Genomic DNA, 20375 nt, shown 5'->3' on the forward strand with positions numbered 1-20375 from the left:
AATATACATGATAAAGGGAAACTAACCATTGTCTTGTATAATAAGTAATTATTATTTAGGTAGGTACCTTTATAAACATATTGTATTTTTACTAACCTTCTGAATGATACCTTTGCTTAGTTTTTCAATACGTACTTCAATGCGGTATCTACTTATAATTAGTTAATTTAAAATGAAATTCTATGTTTATATGAACGCGTTGCCCAGTTTGGTGTCAGTGGACAACAACGTACTTAGACACTGCGCAAAAATATAATTTGACAAAATGTCATTGCTATCACGTATTTTAATGAAAATTTCTTCACGCCCAAATACACGTTTTATGCAAAAGTGGTACCCCGATGCGGAATGGTTTCGCCAATTTGATGGACCCGTTATGTTCAATCGAGAAAAATTCAAGCACTGGAAAATTCAACCATGGAATGGAAAATTACCTATGGTCGAGAAGAAGGTTAGAAATATGGTAATTAATTTCGGGCCAGCACATCCAGCAGCCCACGGCGTCTTGAGATTGATTTGTGAACTCGAAGGTGAAGTAATTCGAAGAATTGATCCTCATATTGGGCACTTACATCGAGGTACCGAAAAACTCTGCGAGCATAAGACTTACTTACAGGCTTTACCATATTTCGATCGTTTTGATTACGTGTCTCCCATGTGCAATGAGCACGCCTTCTGTTTGGCACTTGAAAAATTGCTAAACATCGATATACCGAGAAGAGCAAAGTTTATCAGAACCATTTTTATTGAATTAACTCGTTTGTTGAGCCATGGGTTAAGCGCAGCATCTCAACTTTTGGACGCGGGTGCAATAACACCAGTGTTTTGGGTATTTGAAGAAAGAGAAAAAATCTGGGAATTTTGTGAACGGGTTAGTGGCGGAAGAGTGCATTCGATATATTTTCGGGTAGGAGGTGTTGCACGGGTAGGCATACATTTCATTCCAAAAACTCTTGCATACAAATTGCTTTGTCACTTCAGGATCTACCAATCGGGCTATTGGACGATATACAGCTCTTTACTGAACGGTTCTGTCAGCGTCTAGACGAAATTGAAGATGTAACTACAAATAACAGAATTTGGTTAGCGAGGAATGTAGGCATTGGGGCGATTAGTGCGGAAGATGCAATTAACACTGGTTGTTCGTAAGTGTACTCTTTTATTATTGAGATTATCTGTTACACCACTCCATGGTGATTGTTTTCGGCAAAATAATTCAATATTAACTGGTCTAACAAGAAAAATACTTCCATATAAAATGAAACATTAAACCAAACATTTATTGGATCTTAATCAACGACGTAAATCACCTACATATATTTTCAGAGGAACTAATTTACGCGCGACTGGAGTAAAGTGGGATCTCCGAAAAAATCTTCCTTACGAGATTTATGATGAATTGGATTTTGATGTTCCTGTGGGTGCTAACGGTGACTGCCATGACAGGTAAGCGTAACATTGTTTACTTCTGGAATTATCAATTAAACAAAATTTGAATTTTAAGTTTTGTATTTACTTTTGTACCTACCTACCGATGCTTACAAACCTTGTGTCCTCGATTCTTTCCACATAAGTATTTCCTCAAGCTTGCCCATTTTATAAATTACATTTCTATTTTTACAAGTTCATATGGTAATGGTTGGGCACATGATATGTGGTAACCCATGGAGCGTCAAATATAGTCAGTAATTCTTTACATTGGTTATAATGCGTTCCGTAAAATGGAAATGCCCAAAATTACTCTTATAACTTAGAGTTTTTACAGCCAATAAAAGCACGAATTAATTGTCTATAACGTTTTTACCGGTTGCCATTTTATTTATAATATTATTAACTCCTCGTACAAACAAATTATCTGCATAACTTTGATTGCTTTTTTTAACGAAACGTCATTCCAAATACAGCGCAACAAAATGTTCTCCACCTTAGACCCCAACGATTTCATGGTAACAATTCATTTAAGCACTAGCACAATTATCCAATAATGTACCGAAACGAAAATGTTCGCTCACGGTTCATACACGGTAACGATTCGCAATATTATTAGACATGGATTTGTCCATCACTTCATAGCAATCATCTTTTTAGGATTATGCAAAAATTAAAACAAAATATATTTATGAATTCTGTGTATAAGTGTAATATGAGGGTGCGAATCGAATTAACATCGCACATCAGTTACCAGGAGGTACTCCCTGAACATGAAAAAAATCCATCTTGTGATTTTATGTTGTTCTTTACAATTAAAAACTTAGTTGTGCTATCTTCGTTCTTCTTTCGTGTGTTTCTTTTTCAGGTTCCTTCGCGCTATCGTTATATCTTCATGGCACTTCTTCCTCCACGCTCTGCATGTTGTTTACGCGTGGTTCCTTGCAGAGCTGGGCAGAATACTTTCAAAAAGTATTTGATTACTAAATAGTAAATACTTTACACAAATCAAAGGTATTTGAATACTAAATACTTTTACGTCCAGCACAAGCGAATACTAGATACAGATACATAGAAAAGTATTCAAATACTTTAAAAAAATAAGTATTCAAATACTTTAGAATGTATTCGAATACTTTCAAAAGTATTCGAATACTTTCAAAGGTATTCGAATACTATAAAAAGTATTCGAAAACTTTGAAAAGTATTTCATTAACTTACTTTGAAAAGTATTTGAGTACAGTAAAAAGTATTCAAATACTTGTCACTCAAATACATTAAAAATTTAAAATAGTATACTAGATAAAAGTCTTAATACTACTTAAAAAATCAAGTTATACTTTGTATGGGGTTAGCTTTTGTTATATTTCTATTGTTATACCGGGTGATCGAAAAGTAGTGCGGACAATTTGAATTTTCCGTAAAACTAAACATTTATAACGTTGATAACATACCGAATGTCATTTATGTAAAAGCAGTGGTGGATCAATTTAATCACTAATACATAAATAAACTACCTTCTAAACATGTTTGCCAATTCCTTAAGTAAAAAATATTAAAAACTTAAAGCGCCCAATTTAAACTGTCTGCAGTTCTTTTTGATCACCCGATATACAAATTTAAGGGGAGTAAAAGCGTATTATTATTATTATATAGGAGGTACCTACCAGGACCTTTCTTATACCAGTTATATCCTTAAGAATACGTGTACCAGTTTTCAAACCGTCGTGCACATGATACGTACGCCTTTCTGAAATTAATCCTAGCGATTTTGGAACAGATCCATTTTTGACCATCCGTTTGTCCGTGTGCATGATAACTTGTTTAGAAACGTGCGATCGCTTTGAAAATTGGTACACATGGTCTTAAGGATATAAGAAAGGTCCCTATTGTTTTTAAGTTACGTAAACTATCGAGTCAAAAAGTTTCACTCCAGGATCGTTCGGTATTCAGTTGTATCGGATTTTTATATTTGATTTTGTGACAATGGAAACTTTCCCTAAACATTTCTAAATTGTTCTCAAATATTTGAATAACTTAAAAGTACTGCCCTTTTTTGAGGCTCGAAAAAAAAATTGTCTCAGATCGACCCGAAATAGTTATTTATATAACAAGAGCGCGAAGTTCAATTTCGCGCATTGAGACTGAAGGTATTTTGACGAGGCGAAGCCGAGTTAAAATATCAGTCAAATGCGCGAAATAACTTCGCGCTAGCGTTATATACAATATTTTTTCTACAACTGAACCGATTGTTAATTAAATTTGCTGTTTAAGTTCAACTTTGTCCCGTGCGCGAAATACTTTTTTTCACTGTTGACGATTTCGCGCACGTTGTCAAGAGCAACCTTACTTATTAATTAACCGATTAAAAATCTAGTACTTCGCGTTTCGAAATCCGTCAGAAAATGACAGGTTTTTTTGACAGTTGTAGAAAAAAAAAATTTTCTTATAGAATGTGGCCTGTAGAGTCCATAATTTCAAACAGTTCCAAGATTGAGCTACTGGTTCAAAAGTTACAGCCCTTTGAATTTTCTTTCGAAATTGGTTTCTAGTTTATAACTTTTGATTGAGAAGTCTGATCGAAAAAGTACGAATTGTTTTGGATTCTACGCACCAAAATTAATGAGAAATAGTGTTTTCCCGGAAATTTTGGAGTAGTCGATTTTTGATAAAAAAAAGGAAGGTTAAGCATTCAAATGCTATGCGAAGTATTCGAATACTTTACGAAGTATCCAAATACTTTGCGAAGTATTCGAATACTAAATATTTGTGAAAGTATTTGAGTTACAAATACAAATACTGCTTCCATAAACGTATTTAATTACAAAGTATTTGAATACTTTAAAGGATTTGAATACTAAAAAGTATTTACAAAATCGAATACTGCCCAGCTCTGGTTCTTTGATGTAGGTATCGTTCCGTGAAGATTTATTTTACACCTTTTTCCACGGCATTTTTGAACTTCTTCCCTCACGGCCAGTTAATTGACAGCTTTTCTCTTCAAGTCGTTACGATTTTTGCCTCCACAATCATTCACACATTCCCTTCCTTCTCCATTTTCGCGTTCTTTTTTCACTCCGTCTCGTCCTTTCAAGTGTCTCTTTTTCTCCACGCCCTCTTCTTTCCTCCTTTACCCTACCTTCATGCACACTTACCGCATCCTTCACTATATTTTCACCTCCATAGTGGTTCTCTTTATATACAATTTCCTCACGCCTACTTTCTTTAACACATCATCTGTCTTCATCCTTCTTTGGTGCGTTTTAAACCTTTTTCGTTAACGTTTTTATCACGGATTTTTCACGCCAGCAGGTCGTTTTTGGAGGTGATAAGGGTGTCGATGTTTGACCAAATTTTGCAGAAATCCCTATTCACTATTTAAGATTTAAAAGTTGGGGTGACTGGGGCGCAGGGGGTTGGAGGGGGTGCGTCGTCAACTATGTCATTGTGATTCCCCCTCCGAATTACCGAAACGGATTTTGATTTTTTTTAATATCTCGTTTATTTACTAAGTGGTAACTAAGGGCGGTAAGTTTTCAAATTGCCACCCTGTATCCCATAGCTGAGTCGTTCGTAAGCTTAGTCCGTAAGCCCATCCTCCATTTTGGAGCACACTGACAATTAACGTTTGCAAAACGTTGCATGTCCTGCATGTCTTATCATTTAAAGAAAAACCATTGATTTGTTTAACGTTTATTAATGAATAAAGGCATTTAAGAGGTAAGATTTTACACATTAAACAGTTCTTCTGTTTTTGGACTGTTAGTGGGAAGGGAAAGTAGGTCTGTGCTAAATGAACAGTTGACATTCCTCGTATAGGACTGAAAATTTGATATCTGACGGTAGTATTTTAGGGTTCAGAAGAACTTTTTGAGAAGACGAACTTTTTAGCGCATTTTTGCAAATTTATTAGCGCATCTTTGCAAATTTATTTGTAAAAAGTAGCTTTTAATCTCACTTTGGCTGGCTGGCTGGCTGGTTGGCTGGCTGGCTGGCTGGATGGCTGGCTGGCTGGCTGCAAATGTGGGCGCGTAGAAGAACTCTTGTAGAAAGGCAACGGGTGTACATGGCTACATGATGTGGGGTTGGCGACATCTGGGCCTCATCCTCGAGCGTAGTATACTAACGTGAAGGTTTTTCAGTTTTTTCCTATCTTCTACTACAGTTTTGGTCCGATTCTTTTCAAATGGGTGTCGTCGGAAAGATGTTGTAAACGCGCACAACTCCTGCGTGGCGGAATTTTGTTTTTTGTCATAGGGGCGAAATTAACGACCTTTTGCGAGGCGCGCGCGCGCGTCTTCTAGAAGTAGTCAACTTCGGGCGCCTTTTACCTTCCGTTGCGAACTCACGCGGTTTAACGTTTCGTAAATCTCGAATCGCTGTCTCTCTTTCTCGTGTCGCCAATAGAAGCGAATTGCGGGTGAACGGGACGTCGGAAGTGGCTACCGTCAAAGGGAATGTGGTAGCCCCCGACACGATCTTACTGATGGTGGAGTCAAAACTTTAAAAGCGCATTGCGGGTGCACGCGGAAAGTGGGAAGCGGTTAGTGAATGTAGTAGCCTTCGACAAGATCTGTTATTGATGGTTGAGTTGAAAGTGGCTAATAGAATACTGATCTGCCACACAAAAATGCGCTGAAGTCCCTTCGATCTCACACGGGGACTTTGTTAATTTTTTTCGTAATGTTAATAATAAAAATGTTTACCATATGCTACGAACCTAACTGGACACATTGTATATTAGATAATTCCCTAAAAATTGAGTACGAAGTTTAAAAATGAATAAAATCTTCTCTATCTTTGAATATAAATTATTTAACTCTTCTTTATTTTTCTTTTTTTCAGGCCTCCATTTCACTTTTTTTTACCTACGTTATACACCCTTGATGCGGCCTGTCCGAATATTTGCCCTTTTTCGTATAGGTACACACTTCTTTTACTCCAGCTTCCCTTTTGTTCCACGTGGCCTTCACAGTTGGTAGCTGGCCACTTTCTTCACTCCTACTTTTCATCATCAGTTCTTTGCGTTGCAGATCATAGTTCTCTTCCTCCACTCCGTTCAAAATTGTGCATTCTTCTTCATTATTACGTACCTTCCTCTCCCTTCGTCTCCATCCTACTTCGCATCCATTTCACTTTTTCTTCCATCACATCGTTATCTGATGCCAAATAATTCCATGCTATGTTTCTTAACCAGTAACCGATTTAATTGTATAAAAATGACTAAACTGATGATTTTTTACCACCGAAACTTTAGTAAGGGGAGTAATGTTTTGGGGTAAAAAATGACCTCCCACTTTTTTTTAATGGAAATCAGACAAAATCTCCGGCCGGTCTGCCTGCCTGTCTGTCTGTACTCGAAGGTGCGCGGGTGGTATCTGTGCTAGCTACAGTAATTTTTTTATTATTCGTAAAAACCAACGTTCTTGTATTACAAATTGCGCCGTTTAAGTGCAAGTTAAGAATAGAAAGGCTCTTTACGTAATTTATTATTTATTTATTTATTTATCTTACGGGCGAGGCCCCAAAAATTAAAGTTTTCTGTACAATTCACATTACCCAAAAGGTAATTATACTTAAATTACTGGAAAAAAAAGTTACAATAGTTATCTACATAAAAGTTAGGAAAATGACACATTACGGGGCAAGGAAATATTGAAGTACGAGGCCCCTTTGGGGCAGAGTATTTTAATTCCGAGTTTTACTGACGAGTTTTGTTTTAAATTTTACTCAAAATCGAATTTTAATATAAAATTTCAGTTTTTATATAGAACTTTTGAGTAATGTCAACCTGTCAGTGATGACAGGAGTTATTATAGACATTTAGAAATGTCACAGATGCGGCCGGTTAAGTGACGGTGTGGCCGGTAAAGTGACAGGTGCGGCCAGTAAAGTACAAGTGGCAGGAAACGGAGTCTGTTCTGCCTCTGTAATGCAAACTAAAATTTCCTAACAAAAGTTTCCTGACAGAAAGTAGGCATGAAAATGAACGTTTCACGTCCTGAAATGTTTACCCAAAATCATCCATTTTGGGTAAACATTAATTCTTTTTCTATCTCTTCGGCATTTTCTACTTCAGGTGTCTCTAAACCATAGCCTTCTTGGTGCAATCTGTCCACCTCCTGATCGGTATTCCACACGGCCTCTTTTCTTCAATCATCAGGTTCAACATTCTTGTCCACTGAACTATAATTATACTGGAACGCGCGCTCCGTCGGCCAGCGCGATCCGATAGAGAGGACCACAAGGGGGATCTCTGTCAGTAGATATAGTAAGGCCGATCCTGGCTCACTTTACATGGAAAAGTGCCATATGATTGAAGTGTTAGCGTTTCAAGGTCAAAGTGGTGTTGAAGGTCAAAGTGGTATTGCGTAAGTGGGGGTGGGTGGGTTTCAAGGTCGAGTGTTGAGAAGAAAGGGGTGTATTGTTTGTGTTTTTCGGAGGGGGGGTGATGGCTGAAGGCCATTGGATTTCAAGGTCGAGTGTTGAGAAGAAAGGGGGGTATTGTTTGTGTTTTTCGGAGGGGGTGATGGGTGAAGGCCATTGGATTTCAAGGTCGAGTTGTGAGAACAAAGGGGTGTATTGTTTGTGTGGAGGGGGGGTGGCGGCGGCTCAAGGCCATTGGATTTCAAGGTCGATCGCTGAGAACAAAGGGAGGTTGTGTATGTTGTTTGTGTGTAATCAAATTGTTTGTGTTTTTCTGGGGTGCCGCCTCAAGGTCAAACGTGTTGCAATTTAAATATAGATATTAGAAGATGTTAGCTTGAAATGTGGTTAGTGTTAAGGGGGAATATGCGGCGAACGGCTGTTGAATGCCTTCATCAAACCTTATTGGTATTGCTATCTGATGCTGAGCATGAGGCGGTCTATGGACCTGAGACTTTTAGGGAACAGTGTCAAAACATTGTCCAAACGTATGAGTTGGGGATTGAACTATGTAGACTCTTTTTAAATTACAAAATATGCGTTGATTGCCTTATAAACGGACTGAACGAGACTCAGTTGGGTGAATACATAATACGGTGATGAAGAAAGTTACATTTGACGATAGTAACAATCGCGTGTATGTACTGATCGCGTGGTCCTTTGCATATAGTGCGGCACGAAAAGGGCCTTGGGAAACTATGGCCTTGGATAGATTTCGCTTTAGTACAAAAATAGAGCAATTTTGTAAGATATTGTCTCCCGTCTTAGCAGAAAATCATCGTTTATCAGTTTATCTGACTAGATTTCAAGGTCACCAGAACTCAATGTAATGGTATATCGCACTAGATTTCAAGGTCACCAGACAGTAATGTTTATCGCATTAAATTTCAAGGTCAACAGACAGCAATATAATGGTGGTAGAAACGGTGAATGGAATCAGTCGAATAGTGTTCGCTAATCAGTTAAAATGGATCTTAATCAACTCAACAGTAGCACCTACTGCAAACCTTTCAAGAACGTCAAGGATATGAAGGTCGGTGAAAAGTATAAAGTGATTGGTATCGACCTAATCAATACCAAATATGGCGATCGAATACTGATCGATACTGAGAACTTTAAGTGCATCCTTCCTTTGCGCTTTTATGACTACTTCAAGAGCGACAACCGTCTGCAGATCTTCAAGGACACCTTGTCCAGGGAAGAAGTGTTTATAACAAGCGCCGGAACGGCGGGGAAGACTACTAATTTAACATTTATGTAAAAAAGTTGTAAATGAGATAGAGAGAAATAATAAAATGTTGTTGATGAGAGAGAGAAATTGTGTCTCTTATTTAAATGCATATCCACCCTTAGAAACACTTTAGTTGTTCTGTGATCGTGGGGTCGAGATCATCTCAACGAAAAAAAGCTCCAAAATGGATACAATCAGTTGTACTAATAATTATTTCTCGTGCTCGTGCTGGTGCTGTAATAACAACAAAGACACTAGTGATGATTCTATCACCCAGTTTGCCGAAAATGTGCATAGTAAAGCTGCCGACGAACGTTTAATCGATTGCTCATCATATGACCTCTACGATGGTGAAAGCAATTCGAAGAAATATATTGAAATTGGCTACAGTACGCATCTTAATTTGGCCCCAGTTTTACGAATTGTGCACTCTCCATTAAATGCGATAGTGATGGTGAAAGAAGATTGGGAAATGCTTCTAAAGCACCAAACATATCTCGAGATGAAGTTCTTTAGATCTCAAGAGCTCGAAAATTGGATCGACTGGTCCAATGTTAAGGAAGAAGATATTGAGCACGACAAAAGTTCTGAATCGCTTAACGCAAATTTTACTATTCATTATAACAGGAAATTTGTGCGGGATCCCACGACGACTGAGAAAATATTAGAGAGCGTAACAATACAACGTGATAAGCTGCATTATTGCACGATGAGTAAGTACGTCGTTGAAGAATTGTTTAATCTAAAAGATATAATCAACTATCGTTTGGATTTACTGGAATCGTACGCTCTGTCCTGTTTCTATCAGGATGTTATCGAACAGGGGATTAACTACCGTCATTTTCGTAAAATGGAGTTTGGTAACGAGGACGAGGGCGACGATGACAACATCTATCGCGATATTGAAGACGTATTAAACTATAAGTTTAACGTCAATTCTCATAATACAGTTTGCATGATGGAATTATTATACTATCGACCTACTTATTTTATGTATCACATATGTCAATAAACGTACTTTATTTGAGCATTTTTGTTTTATTTGATGGAAGTGATGAAGTGTACGGATGGGAGTGGCTTGGTTAATAATCTCATAAACAAACTTCCAGTGGAACTACATATTCCTGGCTATCAGTATTGCGGACCTGGTACTAAATTAGATAAAAGGCTAAAGCGAGGCGATCCCGGCATAAATGCCCTAGACGACATTTTTTTATAATAAACAGCTTTCAAAATAAACAGGCTGTTCCCCCTGTTTGTTTACCTATTCCCTTGATTGCATCATCATGGATACTAAAGAAATGGCCTTGAAACGACGAATAGTTTAAGCGTGTAAAGTATAATCGTCTCAAAGCGGATCGTTTTATTAAAGAAGTGGAGTTTGTACGAACGTATAAATCGCTAATTCAACCGCTATCCCAGATCGTTAAGTAAATCGAACCGCCGCGCCGTTAAGAGTCTTCTTTACCTAAGCGCAACTTTTTTTTACATTATAGTGTATAGATGATTATAGCTGCAAGAGATAAGATGATATTCTTGCTTTGTTAAGTCCTGTCTTGGTCCTTAGTTAGTTCCCACCGACACTGTGCAGCGGCGCCACTTGTTACACTCAAATTGTTGATTTAACGCCCGCCAAGATACAGACTTTATTTACAAAAATTATGACTTCATTTTTTGGGGTCATGTTTAGAAGTAACTTATCTAAAAAACTGTCGGTTTACTTTTTCCATAAATCGTCTTGATCGAGAGTAAAAAAATAAAACAGATTAGCGCAATAATCGGTGCGAAACATATAATCTTTAAACAATCGGTATTCAGTTGGTATAAACTTAAAAAAAAATAGTCCGAACATTTTGTAGATAAAGGTCTAAATTTATAAAATAGTTCTTAAAAAAATTGTCTTTGAAAAACAACTATAGTTTTTATGGCGGGCGCTCTTATGGAAATTTACATTGGATGCAGTGGGTACAGAAGACCATTAAGGTCATATCGATTTTGGCTCACTCAAAGCTTAATGCGTGCCGATACTGGCTCACTTTCAAGGCCATGCGGTGTTTGTCTGTCGAGCGGAGTTTGAGAACAAAGGGTGTATTGTTTTCGGGTGATCAAGGCGACTTAAGAATGGGTGTGGTTCAGATTAATATAAGTGTTTGTTGTAATGGGTCTTTGCTCAATAATTTATAATTCTATAATAGGCGAGATGTCAAGAGCCATTGTTCATCATCATCCACAGCAGCAGCAGCAGCAACGGAAAAAAAGAATTGACGAACTGTTACTGAAAATTAGAAAATTAAAGTGGGATGTTGAAATGCTGGGTTGTCAGCGCCGTATGAAAAAACTGATTTTGTAATGATTCATACAGTGGCAGTTAAGGCAAGGATTATTTCTTTGTGTGTGAGGCAATGGCATAAATACGACGACGATGGTTATTTCTTGTGTACCAATTAAGACAATTTGTATGTAAAGTTTGCGAATTAAAAGAATGTATAAAGGGTGCTTATTCATTTTCCCCCGACATCCATCCTTTAGAACCAGCCTCTTTAAAAAAATTTGGGGATTGGTGTTTAATGAACTCTCAATTTTAAAAACGAGTACACTGTACCTACCGTGAATAGACGTTCTGCATGGTATCGCGCATTTGGTAAAAATAGAAAATTATCAGCTCGCATTATGCCGACTTGCGTATGCACTCATTTCATTGCACAGTGATATTCGCCGATTCGCGATGTGTTGTGGAAAATAATTTTGGTGTTTCTTTGTGATAATGATTAATTCGGATTAGTATTTTCACTCGAACTCAGGTAGGTACGTAAATATTACATTTCCGTGAATGTTTGTGGCAGATAAACTAAATTAATTAATATCAACAATCGCATTAAATAATCCATGTATTTTCTACAAATTAGGTACATTACATTAATGTTTTACTTATTAATTACAAATGTGAAGTTAAATTTGAAAAGAAAAATTAATTATTTTTTAAAAATTCCATGTAACTTATAATAAATTTCATCTCTCGATGCAGGTTTTCATCTTGAACTCGTGATGCATCCAACTCCCGTTCTAAACGCTCCGTCTGGAGTTGGGAATTTCTTTGTCTGGCCTGGAAAGTTGTCAGCATCTTCTCCAGACACCCCATTGATAACATCGCCAGCTCTTGGGGTGTGGATGGCTCGCGCCATCTGGGCGATTCATGAGATGGCGGCGGTGGTGGTGGCGCCTCTTCTTGGTCGATGGCTGCTGAAGACGGCGGAGAGACGTTTTCATAAAATTCTCTTAGTAATTGCATATCTTTTTCCCCCCTAGGCAACGGGGCACTGTAACAATAAGAAAAACACAGTATTAAAAATAGATTGTATGTATAATAAAAGTAACTTACTGAAAGTGATTGTTGCCGCCGTTATTTACAGGTAGCTGTAGTGGTAAATTTGGTTGTTGTTGTTGTTGAGCTGGATTATTTCTGTAACGTAACATTAGAATAATTAGTATTTTTCATATAAACGGAGGTACAGTAATGAGTAAACTTACGGAAATTGATGCATGCCACCCCATCGAGGATTTGTGGATGTAAAGCTACCATTTTCTGGTGGCTGCGTTTGAGTATTTGCCTGGGGTAGCGGCGCAGGAATTATAATGTGCTCCAATATTTGTACTGATGGATACTGGCTGTAAAAAACATATATGCATTAGAAATTTTATTTTTCGTGAACAATAATTTGTACCTTAACTGTTGTTGTTGTTGCTGTTGTTGTTGCTGGCCATGTCTGGGATCTATCACCGGTGGTCTCATGGGAGGTGGAGGAATCGTTGTAATTGGAGGAGCGTAAACATGATTGAAATTTCCCTCATATTCTTTTAGAAAATCTTCCAGTTCATTTGTGGTGGTGGTGGTGGTAGCTATTGTTCTATAAAAAAAATAAAATAATACCTACAACATTAGTATCTATATGGATGGTGGAGAGCGAGTACTAAATTATTATACAAGTTTACAACTTACCTTTCCCGATGTCCTTCTTCATCTTCCGTGACGAGGTTGATCACATCACCATCGGATAATTTTGTAGGTTTTTCTAAGGCGGTCTTTAAGATTGAGCGTCCACCACCCCCACAGGCATTTATGTAAGGCTTCTTACTCGTTGCACTTTTTTTTAAAGTCAACTTGTTGGCGCGTTTGGTTGAAGACATGACGATAACGTGCAGATTAACACTTGTGCCGCAAAATGTCTACCCCTAGGTATATATGTGGAGGTTTTTGTTGGAGTTAGCAAAAGAGTGATTCTAAAATAACATCAAGGACGTTCTCACACACACATATCAACCATTGTCCCAAATGATACCCGTGAAACACCTGCAACATTGAAGATTCCCAGAAGACGGCAGAGACCATTCACCTCAGTTTAACAATGATAATATTCATTAATGTACTGGGAAGATGAACTTTAAATGAGCTTTAATCCGTGAGATCTCATGACTTCTGTGCATCATTGACGTAGTATCTGTATATCGCATTTCGTCAATTTTGCATAACCCCTAACAAGAAGTGTGGGGTGTGAGTGTCTGGGACAAACGATTATCTATGTAAGATACGATAACGAATTTCCTGCCACTCTTGGAATTTGTCGCAGCACCGTGTTATGGGTAGATATGATGGAAAATGGAATCTGATATTGTTCGACATATTTCAATAATCACTTCTAACAACAATTGAAAAATATCTCGATAAAAAAGGAGGGTGGTGGAATAGATGACATCGAGAAAAAGAGACACTAGGAAATATGTTGTATGGTGAATTACAATAATAAAAAGTAAATATTTAAGTTTTTAGTTATTTATTTATTCAAATCGACACATCATAACCTTATAGAACAACATTATTTTTATCAATCCACGATTTCTCGTCCAGACCCAACCATTTCACGTACACTTTGTCTTTCTTGCGACGCAGGACTTTTTCAACCAAATATACGTCCGAATACTTGGCCTTCTGCAACTCATGTTCGTAAAATCCACCTAAAATCGGTTTAGCCTTCATGTCTTCCAACAAATACGTGACCGGATTTGTTATTTGTACTTTTATAATTTTGAACAGCTCACTGGACCAATTGGGGGTGTAGCCCTTCGCAAATATGGATTTAAATTTGCTAATTCGAACTACATCGCCGACATTAAAACGGCATTTCTTATTGTTGAAGAGCTTGATGTGGTTGTAGGCGTCCAGCTTTGTATCGGCCTTCACTTCGATCGGTTTCATCCCCGTTGTTCGATGTTTACGATTATTGTACTCGCTCGTGATCGATTCGATTGCATCTATCCATACATATTTTCCGCGTAAACTAAACTGCCGGTACAAGGGGTTTTTTATACTTCTTATAACCCTCTCGGCCAGTGCGGCCTTTTTCGTACTGTACGTGGAATAGTGATTAATGCGTTCTTGCATCATTAATTTGGCGAATGATTTGTTATAGAATTCCTTCCCTGCATCGGTCTGTAGATTTTTCGGTCTGCGTCTCGTAGATTTGAAAATAGCCTGTACGGCTTTTGTCACCTCCTCACCCGTTTTAGTCTTCAACCCTCGCGTCCATAGATATTTTGAAAAACAATCGATAACTACTAATATGTATTTATAGCCTTTATTCTCTTTTGCGTAAGGTATAAATTCGGCTAGATCTGCTTGCCAAAGATCATCGAAGCCTTTAATGATGGTACGTCTACGAGGGAAGTTTTTGCGCGCCGCTTTGTGTAACTCGTTCACCACCTGCTGCATCCTCTATTAGTTTATGTAAAGTTTCTTTGACCGCTTTCAACTCTTCCTCTAGTACCGCTACGTAATTGCGAAGACTGTCTACGGGCGCTTTCGCAATCTGCATGTATTGTGTGAGGTACCCTTTATTTATGGCATCGCGGTCGTCTACTGGATCGGCGAGGTTCATTAACCGGTTTCCGTTGAGATTTAGTCTTGTTGATAGGTAGTGTTGCAACGTTAGGGCATCGTGACGTTCAATAGGGTAGACAACATAACTTAGTCTCTTATTTTCTACATTTATCGTATCGTCGGTAATGGAAAATTGTCTTTAACAGTTTTCCAAATTGAGCATGCGTATGAGAACGTCCGAATTTATCCATGGTGAATGTAGGCAAGAAAGTGTTTATCTGTTTACCTGTTTATCTGTTTACCTGTTTATCTGTTTACATGTTTATCTGTTTACCTGTTTGTCTGTTTACCTGTTTATCTGTTTATCTGTTTACCTGTTTATATGTTTACCTGTTTATCTGTTTACCTGTTTATTTGTTTATCTGCTTACCTGTTTATATCAGAAGCTGTTTATTTTGAAAGCTGTAGATATACTTGATAGCAGTATTTTCCAACTGAAAAATAAACACCTTTTCACGGTAGGTTTTATATAGTGATCGAAACCTTTCCTGAAACGACCGTTTGCACATCCGCATCCTTATTTATAGGGCATTAAGAGAAAGAAGAAATGTTACACTTTTATCGCTTTATTTACTAAACAATTACGACATTGTATAGTTGTTATGTATGTAATACACGTTTGCCAATGCACAATGACATTTTGGATAGGAATGATATAAACAGCTGGCTTCCAATTTAGGTAATGCAGGTTCCTCGTTGATCTCGACGACATCCTGCGATAAGGTTTTTCGTATAAATTCTGCCTTCTCCTTTCCCTTCACATATATAGCCTCCATTGGTGATACTAGCCGGCGAAGTATAATCGGAAATAAGTGGGGCGGTGTATGTCCTTCTTCCCATTTAATACAATGGTGGTTGTGCATCAGCCAGATAGCTTGTCTCTGGTAGTTCACATCTAAACTGCTAAATGAAAATGGAGGTTTGAACACAATATGTGCAACTTGGTGCCCATTAAATACCGCCAACTCCTTTGGCGTAAATGTCGTTGGGGATGTTTTAAATCCTTGAACGTCAATAGCAATAACCATTTTCTGCTACTGATTCACCAAACTGTTTCGAGACCTACGTACTACTGGACTAGCACTACTGTACTGCTCGCCATAGCTTATATTTCCAACTCGTAACCTTGAAAGCGGTTGACTGCGATGATTGGCTGTAATGTAAAAATAATTCATTGACTAACAGGCAGACATGCCATTGTTGGCTGTCACGGGGTACCTCATATATTCCTCAAAATAATTACCCAAAGCCTTCCGGCGTAGGTAATGAACCACAGGTCATTTGAACTATTGCGCGTGTGCTAAGTAGAAGGCCATTAGGTTAGTCACCCCATGGGTTACTGTCCTCGGTGTTGGGGTCATTCTACTATGGAAACATTATCACGTAAAACTGATAAATGACGAACAATCTCATCCCTATGTTTTAATAATGAAATACACTCCCGTGTCAGATTTACGATCCGAGTGCTCATTAATCCTACCGATGATGATACCATATTTGCACACGCCTGTTACGTTGCAATGTCACTGCACAGATGTGCGACTTGCACACGTTTATCTGTTTGAACTGAGGGTTCACGGGTGTCTTTATATTACCATCCTATGAGTCATGGCTTTTTCCAAGAAGACTGCCTCCTTTGTTCTCACTTCTCAGAATTTTCTATGAGTCATCGCCTTTAACCTTCATTTAGTTCAGGTAAGCTCCTTAGTTTCGACAACAACCACCCGGTTGCAGAATAGTAATTGTGTAATTATTAAACAGTATAAAGTTTCGATGAGAGAGACATGGAGAAATTAATTTTTAATCATGCTTATGCCCTCCGGAGACACTCTATGCGGCATTTTCATTTATTGTAATTTTTGGTTGGTTTTTGGGGACGTTAAACGGGGAAGGTATAGATTTGCGTCTATTAATTGCACATGTGAAACTCCCGCATGAAATGGTGTATATAAATATGTTTCTAAATCTTTGTTTAGCGATGCAAATAGAGGTCTAACTGAGAAAGAATTTTATTCAAAAATGCATACGGTCATTTTTTCAATAAATATTTTTATACAATAACTAAAAATTGCATATTTCTATGAGCTGCTGCACGCGCCTCCCCTGTAACTTTAGAAGGGGCGCCTGCAATTATTCATCCTTGAACGCCTTGTAATTATAAGACTCTGATGTATCAATGAAAGTCATGAAACTTTATAGTTGGCATTTGCATGTGACAATTTTTTATGCTAGACATTTTTCACATGTATGCAAAACGCCTCTTAAATCCCGAACAGTGCAAAGGGCTATTTTGATCAGCACTTTTGTGTTGCACATCGCCTTCCAAGAACTAAAATAGTACAATGTACAAAGTGTCTTTTGTTTTGACCGTTGTTCGCAGGAAATTGCAGGAGCAGTTCGTATCTTCACGTCATCGCCCGATTTTCCTCAAACGCAATTTTTTCTAAGAACACCATTTGAAATTGCATTAAAGCATCGAACTAACTTACAGAAATAAAACATGCTACGTAAACGTATGTAAAATGTTGGGCAGATATGAAAGTCAATTTCGAAGAAACGAGAGAAGCTTTGCTTATATCATTTTTAAATCATGCTAAAGAAGGCAGTATTTCCTACAAAAATGTCCTTGATGCAATCTGGTTGCGGTTAAAAATTGTTGGACTTGAAACGCCGTTCCAGGAAAAAATTTTAGTCTTCTTAGCCTTGTAATTAAAATCGTACCTAGTAATTTTTCGCTAAAAATCCCCATAAATGCCTGTATTATAATTGAAAATAGACCCAATGCTTTGGAAATGTTTCATTAGTGAGATTATGAATGCGATTAACGTTATCGCAATTCTCTCATTTCCATTAGTTATTTTTAGGAGTAGGTGTAGGTACGTTCTTGACGAACACAAAGTCTTTTGCGTTCCCAATAAGTTTACTAAACTGTAACAACGAGAAAACTATTGGATATGACTGAAGGAGGAATGTCATTTTTAATCGCGCAAATTGTTATCCACACTGTTCACGTAAAATGCTTGTAGCTAAACATGTCCTCAGTGTGATAAATAGGTGCATTTTTTTACCTCGAATCGTAACTATAAGCTAATAACGTATTAGCATTGAGTAAAGAATTTATTTATTACTCAATGGTATTAGGTACCTCTGAATGGGATTAATACCTTCAAGCGATAGGCGATGTTATAATTAATTAGATGTGTTTAATTAAGACATAATTTTTTATACAAAATGAAACCAAATTATTAAAATTTGCTTTAGGTACACATTAAGTAAAGTTATTTTTAGGTGCACGATTATTCGTTCTTGAATCCGTATACTCTTCTTTTACCTGAATCATGAATGCATTTATCTAGTTCGTTAGGCATTTCTGTGAGCACCCGTCATCGCATCCAGGTCCGCAATACTGATAGCCAGGAATATGTAGTTCCACTGGAAGTTTGTTTATGAGATTATTAACCAAGCCACTCCCATCCGTACACTTCCGCTTCCGATTCAACATTGTTGAATTGCGGCAATAAGTTGCCATATTTATAGGAAATCCATCCATCAAATAAAACAAAAATGCTCAAATAAAGTACGTTTATTGACATATGTGATACATAAAATAAGTAGGTCGATAGTATAATAATTCCATCATGCAAACTGTATTATGAGAATTGACGTTAAACTTATAGTTTAATACGTCTTCAATATCGCGATAGATGTTGTCATCGTCGCCCTCGTCCTCGTTACCAAACTCCATTTTACGAAAATGACGGTAGTTAATCACCTGTTCGATAACATCCTGATAGAAACAGGACAGAGCGTACGATTCCAGTAAATCCAAACGATAGTTGATTATATCTTTTAGATTAAACAATTCTTCAACGACGTACTTACTCATCGTGCAATAATGCAGCTTATCACGTTGTATTGTTACGCTCTCTAATATTTTCTCAGTCGTCGTGGGATCCCGCACAAATTTCCTGTTATAATGAATAGTAAAATTTGCGTTAAGCGATTCAGAACTTTTGTCGTGCTCAATATCTTCTTCCTTAACATTGGACCAGTCGATCCAATTTTCGAGCTCTTGAGATCTAAAGAACTTCATCTCGAGATATGTTTGGTGCTTTAGAAGCATTTCCCAATCTTCTTTCACCATCACTATCGCATTTAATGGAGAGTGCACAATTCGTAAAACTGGGGCCAAATTAAGATGCGTACTGTAGCCAATTTCAATATATTTCTTCGAATTGCTTTCACCATCGTAGAGGTCATATGATGAGCAATCGATTAAACGTTCGTCGGCAGCTTTACTATGCACATTTTCGGCAAACTGGGTGATAGAATCATCACTAGTGTCTTTGTTGTTATTACAGCACCAGCACGAGCACGAGAAATAATTATTAGTACAACTGATTGTATCCATTTTGGAGCTTTTTTTCGTTGAGATGATCTCGACCCCACGATCACAGAACAACTAAAGTGTTTCTAAGGGTGGATATGCATTTAAATAAGAGACACAATTTCTCTCTCTCATCAACAACATTTTATTATTTCTCTCTATCTCATTTACAACTTTTTTACATAAATGTTAAATTAGTAGTCTTCCCCGCCGTTCCGGCGCTTGTTATAAACACTTTTTCCCTGGACAAGGTGTCCTTGAAGATCTGCAGACGGTTGTCGCTCTTGAAGTAGTCATAAAAGCGCAAAGGAAGGATGCACTTAAAGTTCTCAGTATCGATCAGTATTCGGTCGCCATATTTGGTATTGATTAGGTCGATACCAATCACTTTATACTTTTCACCGACCTTCATATCCTTGACGTTCTTGAAAGGTTTGCAGTAGGTGCTACTGTTGAGTTGATTAAGATCCATTTTAACTGATTAGCGAACACTATTCGACTGATTCCATTCACAGTTTCTACCACCATTATATTGCTGTCTGATGACCTTGAAATTTAATGCGATAAACATTACTGTCTGGTGACCTTGAAATCTAGTGCGATATACCATTACATTGAGTTCTGGTGTCCTTGAAATCTAGTCAGATAAACTGATAAACGATGATTTTCTGCTAAGACGGGAGACAATATCTTACAAAATTGCTCTATTTTTGTACTAAAGCGAAATCTATCCAAGGCCATAGTTTCCCAAGGCCCTTTTCGTGCCGCACTATATGCAAAGGACCACGCGATCAGTACATACACGCGATTGTTACTATCGTCAAATGTAACTTTCTTCATCACCGTATTATGTATTCACCCAACTGAGTCTCGTTCAGTCCGTTTATAAGGCAATCAACGCATATTTTGTAATTTAAAAAGAGTCTACATAGTTCAATCCCCAACTCATACGTTTGGACAATGTTTTGACA

The 20375-nt window shown here is 37.6% G+C and overlaps 4 protein-coding genes across 4 annotated transcripts; 2 read left to right on the forward strand and 2 right to left on the reverse strand.

Moving 5' to 3' along the window:
* The first annotated feature begins 251 nt into the window (after window positions 1-251).
* LOC116164950 (NADH dehydrogenase [ubiquinone] iron-sulfur protein 2, mitochondrial-like) lies at window positions 252-1450 on the forward strand. Its single transcript, XM_031479208.1, has 3 exons — window positions 252-925; window positions 982-1145; window positions 1327-1450. The coding sequence occupies exons 1-3, from the start codon at window positions 266-268 to the stop codon at window positions 1448-1450; spliced, it is 948 nt and encodes a 315-aa protein (XP_031335068.1). The 5' UTR covers window positions 252-265.
* Window positions 1451-7985: 6535 nt separating this feature from the next.
* LOC116164843 lies at window positions 7986-10112 on the forward strand. Its single transcript, XM_031479069.1, has 2 exons — window positions 7986-8686; window positions 8747-10112. The coding sequence occupies exon 2, from the start codon at window positions 9270-9272 to the stop codon at window positions 10095-10097; it is 828 nt and encodes a 275-aa protein (XP_031334929.1). The 5' UTR covers window positions 7986-8686; window positions 8747-9269; the 3' UTR covers window positions 10098-10112.
* A 1579-nt stretch (window positions 10113-11691) lies between these two features.
* Window positions 11692-14032, reverse strand: LOC116163733. The gene is made up of 5 exons (XM_031477825.1): window positions 13083-14032; window positions 12808-12990; window positions 12614-12751; window positions 12465-12545; window positions 11692-12402 (listed from the first exon to the last, which is right to left on the reverse strand). The coding sequence occupies exons 1-5, from the start codon at window positions 13268-13270 to the stop codon at window positions 12054-12056; spliced, it is 939 nt and encodes a 312-aa protein (XP_031333685.1). The 5' UTR covers window positions 13271-14032; the 3' UTR covers window positions 11692-12053.
* Window positions 14033-18161: 4129 nt separating this feature from the next.
* On the reverse strand, window positions 18162-20375 carry LOC116164607 (the record flags this gene model as incomplete). Its single annotated transcript, XM_031478800.1, is given in 2 exon segments — window positions 18162-19951; window positions 20012-20375. A coding segment is annotated over 1 exon segment (828 nt). The 3' UTR covers window positions 18162-18600.

Source organism: Photinus pyralis, unplaced genomic scaffold (genome assembly GCF_008802855.1).
Source record: "Photinus pyralis isolate 1611_PpyrPB1 unplaced genomic scaffold, Ppyr1.3 Ppyr1.4_LG2, whole genome shotgun sequence".
Classification (NCBI taxonomy): Eukaryota; Metazoa; Arthropoda; class Insecta; order Coleoptera; family Lampyridae; genus Photinus; species Photinus pyralis.